This window comes from Peromyscus californicus, unplaced genomic scaffold, assembly GCF_007827085.1.
Source record: "Peromyscus californicus insignis strain IS unplaced genomic scaffold, ASM782708v3 Scaffold_23__1_contigs__length_62951481, whole genome shotgun sequence".
Taxonomy (NCBI): Eukaryota; Metazoa; Chordata; class Mammalia; order Rodentia; family Cricetidae; genus Peromyscus; species Peromyscus californicus.
Window position 1 is genome coordinate 60,024,905 of NW_026294534.1, and position 16,706 is coordinate 60,041,610.

At 52.3% G+C, this 16,706-nt stretch overlaps 1 protein-coding gene and 1 long non-coding RNA gene across 3 annotated transcripts in view; one reads left to right on the forward strand and one right to left on the reverse strand.

Moving 5' to 3' along the window:
• Positions 1-132: 132 nt before the first annotated feature.
• On the forward strand, positions 133-2,293 carry LOC128119212 (uncharacterized). Its single transcript, XR_008221493.1, has 2 exons — positions 133-413; positions 1,951-2,293. It is a non-coding gene; the product is annotated as an uncharacterized LOC128119212 (long non-coding RNA).
• The window catches only part of Med26 (mediator complex subunit 26), a 44,865-nt gene continuing 30,056 nt past the window's right edge, over positions 1,898-16,706 (reverse strand). For both annotated transcript variants that reach the window (XM_052752482.1, XM_052752483.1), the window contains exons 2-3: positions 4,993-5,067; positions 1,898-4,462 (exon numbers count right to left, since the gene is read on the reverse strand). In XM_052752482.1, the coding sequence (XP_052608442.1) occupies positions 2,843-4,462; positions 4,993-5,067 (1,695 nt within the window). In that variant the 3' untranslated portion in view covers positions 1,898-2,842. The remainder of the gene's footprint in view (positions 4,463-4,992; positions 5,068-16,706) is intronic.

A 16,706-nucleotide genomic window follows, 5' to 3' on the forward strand; every position in this document is an offset into this window, starting at 1 on the left:
ACCGCCCGACGCGGGCCGGGGGCGGGACAGCCCGGGCGGGCGCGCCGGCCACCATTGGCTGCCTGCTCTGCGCGTCATCGCCGCTCGCCATTGGCCGTCTCCCCCGCGTCATCACCGCGCGCCCGCCGACGCGCCCGCAACCACGTCTCCAGCGAGGGCCCCACCCCACTTGAAAGCTTTCCCGAGAGAGGCGGGTCCGAGCCCGGAAGGCGTGCCGTGGGCCCGCGCGTGCGCGAAGCGGCTTTCCACGCTCTCCCGTGGCTGTCGGGGCCCCGTGAGCGGTGCGGGGAGACGCGGACCCGCCCACTTGTGGCTGTGGAAGCAGGGTGCCTGGGGCGCGGACAGGATTAACAAAATATCTTTTAGGGGAAAAGAAACCCTTTGGACGACGCCGGGTCCTCGGAAGCTGTGCGGTAGGTGTCACCTTCCCCTCATAACCCTGGGCGGAGCGCCTTCTGCAGAGCCCTGGTGGCTGAAGGCTGCTGGCGAGAGCCCTGAGGCCGGACAAGACTTAGCACCGTGATCCTAGCTACAAAACTCGATTCCAAAGATCGTGTGCTTTCAAGTGTTGTGGGAAAAGAGTTGTTTTGGTCCTTCTAGAAAAATGTATTCATTTATGGAGGCGGGACATGGGGTACACATATGGAAGTCATAGGAGGACTTGAGTCAGTTGTCTCCTGCCCACCATGTGGGTTCAGGGGACCAAACTCATGTCCTCTGGCCTCGCAGCAAGCCTATATCCCTGAGCCATCTCGCTGATCTCAACATGCTCCTTCACAATGTCTTTATTAGCAGTTTAGAAAATGGCAGCCTAACTCTATCCCTGAAGGCTGGGGGTATCTTTGTAGTTCATCCCTGTTCTCGAAGGTAGACCATGTGTACCCCCACCCCCTCGGCTTGCTGGATATTCAACACAGGTGTGGCAGTCCCTGAGCGTTGGGATCCGAATGATAAGTGGCCTGTCCCAAAGCCTGGGTCTGAGAAAAGCAGCTGGTGATAGGTGTACCCTAATGACCTCCAGCTGGGTCACAGTCCTTAGTCACCAACTGAGTACAAGTGGAATTAGGAAGGTAGCCACTAGTTCTTTGGACAGAGCAGTGTCTGATAGCCACACTGACATGTTTTGGTTGCTTTTATCTCACTGGATTTGGTCCTGGCAACTTTGTAGAAGCCTTTTCATCTCAGAACAGGAACATGTACTCAGTGAACACTGAGTGAATACTGGCTCAGGGCCCCACCTCCTCAAATGGCCCTTTAATGGGAGTGGGACCATCCTGCACCAAATCCCAGAAATCCCTACTGGCTTTCAAATTGTGATTCTGGGTTGGCTGTGGTCCTGAAAACCAGAAGGAAATGTTCTAGGACTTGACCCCGTGTACCTGCTGTCTTATGGGCAACTGCTCATCTATGAAATTAAGCAGATATGGATAAGGTGACCTATCTCAAGAGTGAAAAAACCAAACTGGAAACCCAATCTTGGCTTATTGATTTTGGGGAGGGGAGAAAACTAGATCATCACTTTGTAAAGGAGGAGAAACCTTAGCAATTAGCAGGTACCTGTCAGGTATGGAGGCAGCCTTGGGCTTGCCTACAGCTGCTAGCCCAGGGTTAGGGCCAGATAACAATTCTGCACATCTGGGGCCATGCCATGTCACAAAGTACTGGTGGGCAAGGAAGGTATCACCAGCTACACTGCCTGCAAGAGGTGGCTTCTCTGGGTGGGTGATGAGGTTGGCCTCAAATGAATGAAAGGCAGGTAGAGAGACCTTGTCTGCTGCCACAGAAGCAGGCTAAGGGGATGCCACCAAGGCTGAGTGTGGCTGTGGGCTCCAGGGACTTCCCCATGGAGGAAACCAGGAAAGACCAAATACAAATGTAAATGAGAAATGGTTCCAAAACTGGTTTGTGCAAATGTTTTTTTTTTTTTTATTTCCACATTTATATCACAAGGTGTCCACTTACTGGACCAAATAGCAAAGTTGCTCCCTTCTGCGCTGACACAGAAGTCTAGGTACTGTACATTCACTAAGGCTCCTTGTTTTTGCAAATCGCGTTTATGACAACCATAAGGCAAACGAATCTAAAGGAATGGTTATGAGTGTTTCCAGCGAACAGACGGCTCTCCCCTCGCCCAGCAGGGCAACTCACTCCAGTAGCACCCTCGGGAACTTTGTGAAGTTGGGGGCTCTAGAAAGATGATATTTTCTAGAGATGTGAAGAGGAAAAGAGGAAGAAAGGAAGTCATTTGGCTAGTGGTCAGGTGGAAAAAGATGAAATAAACGAGAAAACTGAAGTTTCTGCAGCATTTCTTTAAGAACTGGGGTTGAACTGAAACCATATACAAATGGGTGGGCACCTGTGCAGTGTGGGTGAAGCTGGCTCACCCGCCCAGGGCTCACCACAGCAGAGAAGCTTCTAGCGCACAACACGAGGGAAAAGAAAACACTGGCTTGGCAGAGACCGGACAGCGGCCTGTACCTCCAAGACACCAGAGCCAAAGAGCAGGAGATGCAAAGATGAGATGTGCGTCTGTTGCTGTTACGGTAACCTCTCCCACAGGGTTCCTGTGCCTGCCTGCCTGCCACTGAGGTCCCCGCCTTCGGTGCTAGAGGGGTTCCGCACCGCTTCTGGGGTGGGGGACTAACGCTTTATAGCTGGCTTGCTATAGTTCTGGACTCCCTCTGCCGTCTGCCTTCCGAGCGGCCCTTCCTTTGCAATCGTTAGTAAACTGGTAGCAGCATTTCACAAAAGGAGGGTGGAAAGCGAGCCTCATGCCCGCCCTCCCGGCTGGCTAGCCTAGCCCCTGCAAGGTGGGAATGCACTTGATGGCCAGGCCAGATGCTCAGTCCAAGCAGACATAAGGCAGAATGTTCAAGCGCCCATCGTCGCCATGCGGGTCGAGCGATATGCACTGCGTCCAGTCATACCAATTACCCTGTGTGTCCTCACACCCGTTCACCCCTGGCCACTGCTGGCCCTGGATTCTGTCCAGATCGTCCTGTGTGACCTCACGAGTGAGCCCTGGGAGGTCAGTGGGCGTGGGTAGCGGCAGCAGCACATGGGGCTGCCGGGCCCCTCGCCGACTGCTCTCCTCCTGCTTCAGGTACTCAGCCATAAAGTGGTGCGCGCCTGGGGTCTGCGCGCCCGACGACGACAGCAAGCTGCTCTGGCGGCTCAAGTAGGACTGGATGATCTCGTTGCGTGACAGCTCCTTCCAGTTCGTCTGCTCAAAAGGACTCTGGAGGCTGGCCTTAGCCTCTTGCTGGTCCAGCTCTGTCCTAGGTGGCTGCTCTGTGGATACGGGGCTGTCGGCCCGCACTGGCTCTTTCTGGGTCAGAGGTTTGATCTGTCTTGTCATGGGGTCAAAGGTGAGCTTCCGCTCTTTTAACCGCACAGGTTTGACGCCTGCCTCAGCCACCTGCCCGTCTAAGTTCACCGTGTAGTCTCGAGGTCTGTACCTCTTTTTCTTTTTGCTGTCCGAGCCGCCCGAAGAGGCAGCATCACTGTCCGCCTTGGAGGAATCTGGCGACAACCCAACCCTGCAGGCTGGCCCTGTTAACCGCGGGTGGCCCTCGGGCTGCTCTGGCCAGTGCACAGGGCTCTCAGCACTGGACAGCAGCTCCATCCGCCGCACAGGGGGCGTGGATGGTTGAGCCAGTGGGAGTGGGGACGGCACCTGCGTGGTGTCCAGTGGTTGGGGGCGTAGGGAGGGGCTGGACACGGGGGCCTTAGGTGTGTACGAGCTCCGCTGCCGGGCAAAGGAGCCTTCGTGCCGTGAGTTCCGGGAGCTGAAGGAGCAACGAGAGGCACCCCTGGGATGGGGAGGGCCTGGTGGCTCATCCACCCTGTCCAGGTGCTGCAGCTGCGCAGCTTTGGTCTGCAGGCAGGGCATGGGGGGCTTGCTTAGGCCAGGGGAGCTGGGACGCGGCCGCACGGCGTTCACGGGGATCTTGCTGCTGTGCTTCTCATTCTCGCTGGGCTCCAGGCGGCTGCTGTCAGGGCCCATGTGCCCACTGCCATCCAGGGGGCTGGGTAAGCTCTCTGGGCTCCCACTGATCCCGTTGGTGGGGAGAGGGGATGCATTGGGGACTAGAGGGTCAGGACTGGCTTTGGAAACTTTGTGGGGTGGCCCCGGGTGGCCCAGGTCACGCTGGTCCCCCCTGCGCTTACGGCTCCCCAGCCTGTCTAGCCGCTGCCCAGGGAGCCTCTGGATGTCATTGCGATTCTTCAGGTCATGGATGCTCTTGGGGGCACCGGCCACTCCCACCTCTGGCCGGCAGTTGTGTGCGCCTCCATTGGCAGAGCCTGCAGCTCCTGCCAGTGCCCGTAGTGCCACCTCATTCTGGTGCACAGGCTCGATGAGCTTCTGCCAGCTCCGCAGAAGCCTCTTGGCTCGTTTGGCCAGCTCCTCGTTCTTGGTTTTCTTGCGGACGTCATTGATGAGCTTCCCCAGTCGTGTCTCCTACGACCAAGAAAGTGACATGCTTATAGAAGAGGGACATAGCATGTAGGACAAGGGAGCTTACCCCTTCCCTACCCGCCCCCAAATTGCCAGCTTCTTGGATAAAGCTTGGGAATGTCCAGTACTATGTAGCAGCATGAATCCTTACATTTGGGTCCCATGGGCTTCCTCAAAAGTAGGTCCACTGGTTCCTGGGACCTGCAGAGTCTGTACTATTGAGGCCACACGGCTGCTCTGCCAGGGTGTCTGGGTGAGCACATTTCACAGCCTAAGACCTGGTCCCTAAACCAGTTACCTAAAGCATAGCTCAGGCCATGTCCCCAAATGCTGAGGTGTGCAGGGTATGGGAAGGAGCCTAGCTGTGAGATTAGAAGCCTTCATTCTTGGAGAGTCCCATGGGAAGACCAATGTCCTGGACACACTGCCCACTGGGTCCCCTGAAGAACTCTATGAGTCTAAGCCACAGGAAGAAGCTGGCTGGGGTCTACCCTCACCTCCTATTCTGCCCAAGGCTGGGGCAGGGCTCTTACCTCCAGTGCCTCTTTGGTGATGGGGTATCTCTCCAGGCTGGAGATCACTTCCAATACTGTCACCATGTTCCGGATCTGAAGAACAAGAACCAGGTTTCGTCAGTTCAGGTGTCTGCCCTCTCCCACTGAAAGCCCAGCAGCCCAGGGCTTTGCAAGGTGCCAGCACTGAGCACCACCAAAACCCCCATCACCAACTCCCATATGCACACACTCACTCATCCATTGCCATCTGAGTGTTATGAAAAGGGATCTGCCCCTGGTCTGACAAGACAGCTTTGCTGTGAGGCTCCTGGGTAGGGACTGGAGAAATTACCACATATAACATACAAAGCCTCAGAGGAAAGCAAGATGAGCACAATAAACCAATCAACCTGATGACCTTCTCTGAACAAAGTAGGATGTCACAAACTCTAAGATGTATGTCACATGGCCAGAAGGAAGGCCTCTGGAGCACAACACCTGAGCAGCAATGCAGTCCAAAGAACGTGAAAGAAGGCCAGAGACACTGAGAGGCTCTGTGCAGAACAGGCAGGGTCAGCACTAGCTCTGAGCTTCACGGTGACAAGGAGGCTAACAATCCACAGGCTCATGTTGGGGACTCCGCTCTGAGCCAGCCCTTCTATACATCATTGACTTGTTTAATCACAACAGGTTCACAGGGCAGGTGCCAGGACTGTCATTCCAGAGACAGTAGGACCGAAAAGCTGTGACTGATGTGACCGGACATTCTAGCAGCACAGCCACACTGGCACACACAGCAGCACAGCATGGGTGAGAGGAGCTGAAGAGGGGAGGAGCCTCCAGAGCAAGAGAGGACACACAGCCTCGGTGTACCCAGGAGGACTACATTTGAGAGAGCGGACACTAGCAAACGCAACAAAGCACACACATGGAGCTCCCTCAGAAGGGCTAAGGAAATGGCCAGTGAGTGGGTAGGACTTGCTGTGAAGCATAAGGACCAGAACCCATGTACCTGCCAGGTGGCAGGGCAGCCCACCTGTAATTCCAGCTTTGGAAGGGAAAGATGGGGTCCCTAGAGCAAACTGGCTAGTAAGACTAGTTGTGTTGGTGAGCTCCAGGTTCGATTCAGAGACCCAGTCTCAGTGAGCAGGTGGAGGAATGAGTGATGATCCCAGCATCAACCTGGGCCTCTTTATGCGTGCATGCACATGTGCTCCACACACATGCACATGAAAAATTACTTCAGTGAATTCCAGACCTAAATGGCAAGCTAAAACCAAGCTCTAAAAAGTGTGCAGGAGGATCTGCAACTGTGGGGTGATGGTTGCTCCTGAAGGGTCCAGAGCACCAACTATCAAAGAAAACCACTGACAAACTGAACCTATCAAAATGAAGAGTTTCTCTGTTTAAACACTTATCAGGACACATACATACCTACTTGGTGGGTAATCCACCTCACACTTGAGGAACCCCCACAGGGTGGTAGTGCCATGGCACTGCAGGTTCTTGGTACCCAAGCTGGCTGGCCACAGTCCCAAGCCCCCTCCATCCTTCCTGTGCTACACACTGACAGCATACAATATCACCTGCAACACTGGGTCACAAGGAAAAAAGCACATCTCTAGGCAGAACTAGGCACACACATACTCATTAGGCCAGGCCAGTCACTGAATGTCACACATTGGCATGCACTCTCTACATGGCCTCGTATCAGTGCTGAGGGTCACTTAGGCCCTTCTTTTCTTGTCATCACAAATGGGACTGCAGTTCATACCCCTGTAGACTGTTCTTGGGTGCCAAGCACTTGGGGGAGGGGTGTCAGCTAGCCCCAGGAGGCTGCTCCACATGGCACACCACAAGCAACCCAGTGACCAGAAGATCAACCTGCAGGTCAGTGGTGTCAGTCTCCTGCTGCTGCCCTGACTTCTGGCTAAGTCCCAGCATGTTTTGATTACCTTGCCCACCCACCTAGGGCCATCGAACTGCCTCCTTGCTGAAGACTCTTGGAGAGAATCCATTCCCTACTCATATAGGTCCAGATCCCTATTTTCTTACTTGCTGTCACCTAAATGCTGTTCCTAGCTTCAGGGACACCATGTCCCCCGGCTCCCAGCCCTCCCTCCATCTTCAATGCCAACCCCGGAATCCTGATCACATCAGTTCTCTGACTCACATGGGTAACCCAGAATTGTTCCTGTCTCCAGTCCACACCTTAGTCATGTCTGCCAGGTGAGGTACCAAGGGGCCCACGTTGGTTCCCAGACCAGAAGGTAGACTGTCTGTAGGCCCCAGGCACCCCCAGCCTTTCTAGTTTGTCTATTTACAGCTGAAGGTAGCCACAATGCCTCCCTTCCTCAGGGCTCTATCTAATTCCTGGGAGAGAAGCTGTAGGACCACAGAGTAGACAGCGGCCCTTACACTGTCCCACAGCCTTTTACAAGGTATTGCTCTATGGACAAGTCAGTCCCCTCCTTGGGGAACAAAGGCTTCCACTTACGATATTTTGTCTGGGGCTAGGTCCGTAAACAATCCAGATAGCTGTTACAACACTGCCTCTCTTGCTCCAGGGGTGGGTGGCCTGCCTAGAGACATGGCTCCTATACTCACCTGTCATGAGATAGGTGGGATTCCATGCAAAGAGTGTGCTATGAGGAGGTCATTCCCAAGAGAAGACAAAGTCAGTGTGCCCTGGCCTGGGATCTCAGTACCACTGAGCTCCTGAGCTTGCTCTATGGCTTCATCTCCACCCAGTGACCTCACCCTGGTATATTTAGAGCCCTAGGTCCCCACATACTCCTGATCAGCAGTCCTTGCAGAGAGGAATCTACCCAAGCCCTAGTAGCCTGGCAGCACAGAGCGTCCTTGTCCTTGGACAGATATCATCCTGCTCCCAGAAAGGAGGAAGGGACGGAACACCTAGGGGAACCAGGTGTTGGGCTGGCACATCAGAAAGCACCAAGAAATGCAGAGCTGTGCACAGACCAGCCAAAGTGCCTACTGGGGGTTGTGTGGATCGAGGTTAAGGGGCCCTGCAGAAAATGCCATGTCCTCCGTGACCCCTTCAACTGCAGGCCACTCACCCAAGGAACCACCTGTCACACCTACAAGGCCCACACTCTGGAGTCAGCACAAGTGGACTAGGCACCATAGCGGTGGACAGAGCAGGCTAACCTGCCGAGGTAGAGAGCAAGGCAGGAAGAGCTGAAGAAGTGATGTGAGCCGGCAGGTAGGTTCGGGTGCCCACTACTAGGACAAGGCTTTCAGGACTAATCCACTGCCACCGCCGTCTCCCTTTAGGACGCATGCCCAGTGCCCAAATACTCCTAAGCTCCCTTCCAAATGGCTCCACCATCAGGAGACTTCAGGCACCAGGCCAGTTCATCAATCTATATTTCCTTAGCAAACAGTGTGGCCAAGCCTGCCTCCCCCTCCCTTCCCCATCACTGACAGGCCCTGTCCATTCCTTCATCTGCATTTCTGGGCACCCAGTGTGGTACCACCTGCCTGTCACAGTGACTCAAATGCCCATGGGGAGGCACATTTGCAGTGGCCAGCAGGGCACCAAGGAAGCAGGTGGCATCCCTGTGGTGGCCATACAAAGGTGGGGCAAGCAATCACCACAGGCCCAGATGAAACATGAATATTCATGAATGGAGCCTTAAGGAAGAGCCCGGGACACTGGGTGCATGCCCTAATGAGACATTAGGTTCTTTGTCCCCCTTCTTGGCTGCCATGAGATGATCATGCCCTAGCACATGCTCCCACTTCAATGTATGGCAAGGAAAACACCACCACCACCACCAAAACATTTTCCTCCTGTTCAATTGACTGTGCTAGGCATTTTGTCATGGTAACAGGAAGCTAACATCTCAGGGACATAAACTGTAGTATCAGGCAGGGACCGACACTCCTTAGAGTGTCAAGGACACAGAAAGACCCTCACCTTCATTCCCCATGAAACCACAGCCTGTGCTGACTCACAGCTTCTGCTAGGCAAACCCATGACACCTGGAGCTCACCTCACTGTGAGTCTGAAGAAGAGAATCAGGCCAGGCAGAAAACAGCTAGCCCAGCACTGCCAAGCGCCAAAAATGGCAAGTGGCACCCATCAGAAGCAGTAACTGCTCCCTCTACTTTTATGCTAGAGTCTCTCTGGCTCTAAGAAACTGGAAGGTGGAGGTACAGTGAGTCTTACCTGCCAATGCCTCCAGGCTATGTGAACTCAGGCTACAAGGCTATCCATCTGTGGAGACTCCAAGAGCACTTCATTGAACCCTGAAGGCTCCTGAGCTCCTGAAAGACCTGAGCCAAAAAGTACAGTACCCCCGGGAGTTATGGCACTCTGACAGCTTACCAGGGCTCAATTAGAGCCAGGTCTCCCGCATCGCTCTAACAGGATCCAAGGGGGGTGGCATTAACTCAAGAACTTATGTGTGCAGGGAGAGGCCTGGCAAGTGTAGGAAGGGTATCTGCACAGCCTTGGCCAGGTTCTTGGGGCTACAAGCCCAGCAAGGAACTGGCAAGCTGAGGGGTGAATGAGCCCTCGTTTCTGACCCGAAGGCAAAGGGTGTAGTAGAATATTATTTTAAGGTGTGTTACTTTTGTTTATGTTGCATTTGTTTAACTCTGTGAAGCTGTGTTACTGTGCCTGTGTAAAAACCTGATGGTCTAATAAAGAACTGGCCAATAGCAAGGAAGGAGAAAGGATAGGTGGGGCTGGCAGGCAGAGAGTATATAGAAGGAGAAAATTGGGGATCTAAAATCTAGCAGCCAGAGAAGGAGGAGGACTCCAGGGGCCAGCCACGCAGCTACACACACAGCAAGCCATGGAGTAAGAGTAAGATACAGAAGAGAATAGGAAAAGCCCAGAGGCAAAAGGTAGACAGGATAAATTAAGGAAAGCTGGCTAGAAACTAAGCCAAGCTAAGGCTGGGCATTCATAAGTAGTAACAAGCCTCCGTGAGTGAATTTATTTGGGAGCTGGGTGGCGGGCCTCCCAAAAAAGAGCCAAAAAAAAAACCAAAAACAAAACAAAAAACAAAAACCACCTCAACAACAAAAGCGATTGCAACTACTACTATCATGAGGTCAGGTGGAGGACACCAAGGTGGGGGGTCTCATGGAGGGGTGTGTAAGCCAAGCCACCTTGTCCTGTGTGGAGAGTGCTGCCTGCCCGGCCCTGCCTCCTGCCAGCTGTTCTCCACCATCCTTGGCTGAGCCGTACAAAGTGGAAGACCAGACTATCTTTGCAAACTCCATCCCCAGAAAAAGCTTGGAGTCCTCGTTAAAATGAAGCCCAGCAGGAGAAATCCAGCCTCATGGTGAATCTTGGCTCTGTGAGTAGAACAGCACCATCAGAATCCTACTCCAGGGTTGTGCTGGTAAACCCCTGGGACCTGACGACCCATTGGGAGTTTCCAGCCACAAGTTGAAACAGGGAACTGAGACACCAAGACTTTAGAGTTCCAGTGTCCCCACAGGTCAGCTCACCACTCCCTCTTCTCCCCAGCTAACCAAAATCCCCGATGCTGGCAGTTACCATTGTACTCCTGAGACATTGGCACCAATGGGACCCAAGGATTGCGCAGCTATTGTACAGTGGGGAAACAGAGTCTGTGGAGATCAGAGAGGTCCACAGGGACCACAGAAGGCAGAAAACTCTGGCTTCCCACTGGCCTGGCACAGGTTCTGCCCACAATGCACAATTTGCTTTCCTGAGTAGGGTGGGGTTCATCCAGCTAGTGTGCTAGCACCCTGAGATGTACTCACCCCAACCTGCAACAGCAGAGAAGTACATAGTTAAGAGCCCCTTGAAGCCGAGTGAAGCCCCTCCAGCTGGTCTCAAGAGCTGTGTCATTTGCCTTTTCTCAAGAGCTAGTGAAGAATCAGGACCAGGCAGATCCCAGCCCAGGACATGCCTGATGGGATCCCAAAGCGATGGCCTGAGAACCTGCTGGTGGCCTAGTGTCTCACCATCTGGCCAGCACTCCCAGGCACTTCCTGCCAGCAGCCCCTGCAGCCACATCTGTGCAGCAGCAGTCCTCAGGACCTGCCCAGCAGCCTCAGGTGGAGCTTTAACACCAACATCCTTTGAAAAAAACCAACACACAATGTCTTTGTGGTTTTATGGTGGCTTTTTTTCCTTTTTCTTTTAATTAAGAATGGTCTAGACAAAAATTTATAAAGCCTACTGAACTCAAAAGACTCTGGAAGTGTTGATCAGCAAGCAAGCTGCGCCTTCCAAACCAAAACAAGCCACAGATGGCACCCAGAAGCAGGCAGTCTGTGAGCCTTCAGTGTGCTGTGCACTCCCTGCTGAGGCCGGCACTCTATCCCTCCCTCAGCTGAACTGTTAAGGATATCTGTGAACGAATGGGTGCTGCAGGACACACTCTGGAAGAAACAGTCTCTTGCTTTTCCTTGGCGTATACCTGTATGAGCCAGGGAGCCTGTTGGGGTGCACGTCCCCAGTACCATCAGCCTTGTGAATTATGTGATCTCCTGGGATGCCTGGTTAAGGCAGCTTTCTCCATTAGGACCCAGTGGGTGCCTCAAACTCATAGGGGCCAGGTGTCCCACTCGAAGCTTCTTAGGAAAAGGACAGTGGGGCACAGCCCCACAAGCACTGCCAGCAGTTATAAAAGCCTTTCCCTATCAACAGGACCCACCTGCATCCCAAGGGATAGCCAGCACCTAAGTAGCCTGTCACCATCTAAGTGGTCCTGCCTGCCCTGAAACAAGCCCCTGACAGGCAGAGCACGCCACCACATGCCACAACTTGGCCAAGGAGATGAAGAACCCAGCCTGGGTGCAAGCAGCATGCAGACCACCCACTGTATGCCATAAAGCACCCCAGAAGGAGAAGTCCAGAGCTTAGAACAGCAGCAGAAGCTACCTGAGAGCAAAGAGAAAGGCAGGGGAGGCAATCTGTCTTCACACAGCCTCTACAAACTGTCCCTCCCCTGTGGCTTTTGGTCAGGAACCAGAAGCCAAGTAGATTCTCTAGACCATGGGTCCAGTCCACAGGCCCTTCATGAGTGCACTGAGAGCTACCCCAAGTGTCATCTGTGAGTTGCCACTACTCCACCCGTGTAACTGGAAAGCTTGCAAGCAAGGCACAGCTTTCTATTTCTACCATCAATCCTCACAGAAGGGTCCTGGTGACTGAGTGTCTGAGGACAGAAGGCTGGGTGGGGCTCCTCCACCTGGCCTCTCTCTGCTAGGAAGAGCTGCTAAGAACACCAGCTCCAGCAGGAGACTGGAAATGGCCCAACACCAGGGGAGGGAACACAGTACTTGGTCCACACCTTGTACAGAAGGCAGATCTCAAACAAGATCGAGCCAGCTTTCCAGGAACTGTTAGGAAGCAGGCTCCCGAGCCAGCTGAGCACAGGCAGTGAGGTTGTACATACACCTGGGCTGATCAGGAGCAGATGGTGGGAGCCACCTGGCATCCTGCACCAGCTCACAGCAGGACCAGGCACCCACCTGAGCCCAGCTCCTCTCCCACGAGCCTGGAAAACAACAGACAATATGCTGTGCACTACTTGGGCTGCTGCACCCACAGGAACCAGGTATGGCCTCCAGGGCAGCTCACACATCATACACATCCACATAAATATTATTTTTGTAAATAAGTTTTACAGCGTGTAGTTTTTTGAAGGATTTTGTACTTTAAAAAGTTGTTTCAAATAGCCTACTTGGGAGCCAGAGAGATAATTCCCGACTTTTGTGTGAAGGTGTGTGCTTGCAATTCCAGCGATAAAGGTGGGGTAAAGACAGGTCCCCTGGGGCCAGCTCCAGGCTAATGAGACATACTGCCTCAAAAATGAGAACAATAATAATAACAACAACAATAATAGGTGGTTCTTCTCTGATCTCCACATGCATGTGCACATATTCATTCCTGCACATGCACAAACACCAACACATAGCTTGTTAGCTCACTGTGGTGTTAACATGCCTGTTATCCCAACACTCAGGAGAAGTACAGTGAGTTAAGTCTAGCCCAGACTACAGAGAGAGACCCCCATCTCTAAAACATGCAGGTGAGGAGTGCTAGAAAACAAACAAAAATACAATACCAAGCTGGAGAGATGGCTCAGCAGTTAAGAGCATCTGTTCTTGCAGAAGACCAAGGTTCTATTTTCCAGCACCCACATGGTGGCTCACAACCATCCATAACCATTCAAGAGGCTCCAACACCCTCTTCTAACCTCAGACAACAACTGGCACACACATGCTACACAGACATACATCTGAGTAAAACATTCATAAACATAAATAAATCCCAAGGGAGGCAGAGGCAGGTGGGTCTCTATGACTCTGAGGCCAGCCTGGTCTACACAGCAAGTTGCAGGTTACCCAATGCTACAGAGAATCCCTGTCTCAAAAAATAAAAATAAATCAAAACAACAACAAAAAAAAAAGAACACCCTGAACATAAGCTATTCTGTGTGAATCCTGCAGTCTAGAAGGCCACATATCTTATGAAGATGGAGGGCTGCAGCCTTCACCCCAATGGACCAAGGTCTGAACAATGTCACCATAACCCTGTCTCCCTGAGACAGAGGCACTGAGTGCACTACACAGTTCACATGGAACTGTCCACCCACAACTGGTGGGGTCAGAGCAGGAAGTGACACAAAAGCACTTTGAAGGCATCATACAAGGAGCTCTCTTGGCAGCTCCCTGTCACCTCCTGGAAATAAGCTGCATTACTTCGGAACAGGCAGGCAGTGCTCAGGGACCCAGCAGCAGGGGCTGCACCCAACAGGACATGTGTCTCTCTGCACACCAGGGTAGGATGCCAGCCAGCCTGGCTCATGACCAACCTCACCTGCTGGCCCTGTGTAGTTGACACATACCTGCCTCCATGCTGTCAGTGTCTCACCAGGAAGGTCAGGACACTTGTGTGAACAAGCAAGGAAGGAAAGCAGGAGAGGTAAGAGGAGATGGGGCAGGTGGCTATCATCTGAAAAACAGGGTAAGTGGGTAGAGTAAAGCCAAAGGGAAAGCCCAAACCACAACAGACAGACAGCATAGACCAGCAAGGCAGCTGGCCCTGGAGAACAGAGAGAACCTGCCTCACTACAGCAAGATCACATATACTTGTCTCCTCCCTGAGAACAGCTCCAAGAAATGGTGGTCACTTCGACTCAGCTCCAGACAGGAGGTTCTTGCCAGTGCAATTAGGTAAGAAAAAGACAGAAGAGGCCTTCCAAACAGGAAGGAGGGGGTGACCATCATACCCTGAGTGCATGTTAGTCCTTGGGAAGCTCTTAGGGCATCTGAGCAGAGCTACAGGCAGATGTTTCCACCACAGGATCGCAAGTTAAAGACTCCAAGCCAATCCCTACTGACAACAACAAGGAAATATGAAGGGCCTAAGAGATGACTTGGCAGGTAAGGGTGTGTGTCACCAAGCTGGACAACCCGAGTTTAATCCCCATTCCCACAGGAGAGAACTGACTCCACCAAGTTGTCCTGTGACACAAAATAAACAAACACATGTTAACTTTAATTCTTTAAGAATTATCAAGATAAGAGTGAGTACAAAAAAAAAATTATCAAGATAAATATCTACAAATGAATTTCACTACATGTAAAACCTCAACACTGAAAACTTGCAGACACAGCTGAGAAAATAAAGCAGAGGTAAGCAGTGCAGACACCAAGGTTCTGCATCACAACACTCCACTCTCCAAAACTCAAGATCAATGTCAATTCAAGTAGATCTTTTAAGGAAAGTGGCACGATCATTCTGAAACTCACATGGAGTTTGGAGACTCCCTGTCCACCCAGTCTGACAACCTGCTGTCAATCCCCGACTCCTACTGATTGTTCTCTGACTTAAATACACTCATACACATGCTGAATTGCATGCACACCCCACAGAAACCAACAAAAACAACAGTAACAGGAACCCTTTAATGCAATAATCAGGCAAATAAATGAGGTGGGTGGCCAGCTGGCAAATGATAAGCCCATTCAGACTTTTCATCATGGAAGATACAAAGAGTAGACACAGAGGTGAGCAACACCATCAGTCATGAGAAATCACCACATACTCCCTGAACAGCTAAAGTAAAAGGACTCACCTTATCAAATGCTGACAAGGCATGAGCAAACTGGCTCATCCATCCATCCATCCATCCATCCATCCATCCATCCATCCATCCATTCATGTGAATGACCTCAAACTCCTGATCCTCTTACCTCCTGGGAGCACTAGCATGACAAGCATGTGCCACCACACACCAGGGCTTAGGCCTTTCCTACATTTGGAAGGTGAACATCCTAAGAAGTCAACAAGATGACTCAGTAGGTCAAGACACTGCCACAGAAGTCTAGCCACCTGAGTTGATCCCCAAAAGCCATGTAAAGGTGAAGAGAGAACGGACTCCAAGCAGTTGTCCTCAGATCTGTACATGCACCCACCCCACATGTAATACAGTCAAATTTATCAAGCTATAGACTTCAAATGCAGTTTATTGTATGTCAATTATAGTTTAATAGAGTTGAAAAATTGGGAGTAAGATATTGCAAAGTGCACAAAAATAGGAGAGGCCAAAGCAAGAACACGCCTTTGTTACAGAAGACAAGAACTAGCATCCCCATCCCCAGGAGAAGAAATGGTCCCTTGGGCTCTGTCTCTCTCTAGTAAAATGAGGACAAAGGTTGGGCCTAGAACCCCAGGAGTCTCCTAAGGACTGACACAAAGACACAGAATACACTGCCGATTTCACATCAGACCCCATCAGGCACCAATCAGCACTAGTTCCTCTTTCTGGAACTTAGCACGTCCCACAGACACGTGTCCACAGCAGAATGGGAAAGGCTTGGCCCTCAGGAGCTGTGCTGTAGCTGTGCTAGGCAAAAGTGCCACAGCCAGGAGGCCTAATCTCTAGCCTGCCTGTGGTGTCTCCACGGACTTCACAGGAGTAGGAGCCAACTTCCCAGAAAAGGCAGAGCAGCTCTAACTTCCAGACAAACAGTGACTCCCATAACAGCACCTGCAGCAAGTGTTGCAGCCACCCTGTGACAGAGAAGCAGGAATACCTGGCACACTGCCCCGCCCTGGGTGTGTGGTCTGCGTCTGTGAAGAGCCACCTGGAGTCCTGGTTTCCATACTCTTTTCCCAGTGAGGGACCTTCTAGGGGTTTCACACTGCCCTGCCAGGGGCAGGCACAAAGAAGCTCTGAGAAAGGCCCCAGACCCAGCATCAGCCTGTGCTCAACAGTACGCTGAGGGCTCTCGCTTCAACTTCATCGGATCTCCATGACAACCCTAAACTCACACAAAGTGTGCAGAGCTCAGGTTCACAAGTACTCCACAGGAGACAGGCTGTGACAAGAACCACCATGGGATAAAAGGCAAGGGGATGCCTAGGGTGACAGGAGAGGGGCCATCACCAGCTAGCAGTGCCCATTTAGAAACAACAGCCCCTTCTACCACCCCGTGCACCCTCCTCCAGCATTTCTAAGAGCATTTGCCTAGGTTCCAGCAGGGATACTGGTAGCTCCTGTGGGTGGGACCAGTGACAGGCCATAACACAGGATGGGTCCAGTCAACTGCCTCACCAACCACTGCTTTGCAACATCACTACATATCCCAACTTTAAGATGGCACAAACTCAAACAATTGGCACAGACACATCACACACAGTCTGCCTGCACTTGGGCTGTCAACTCTCAGGGTGGGTCACCAATCTATGGTGCCCATCACAAACCAGCATGAGGCATGGTACAGAG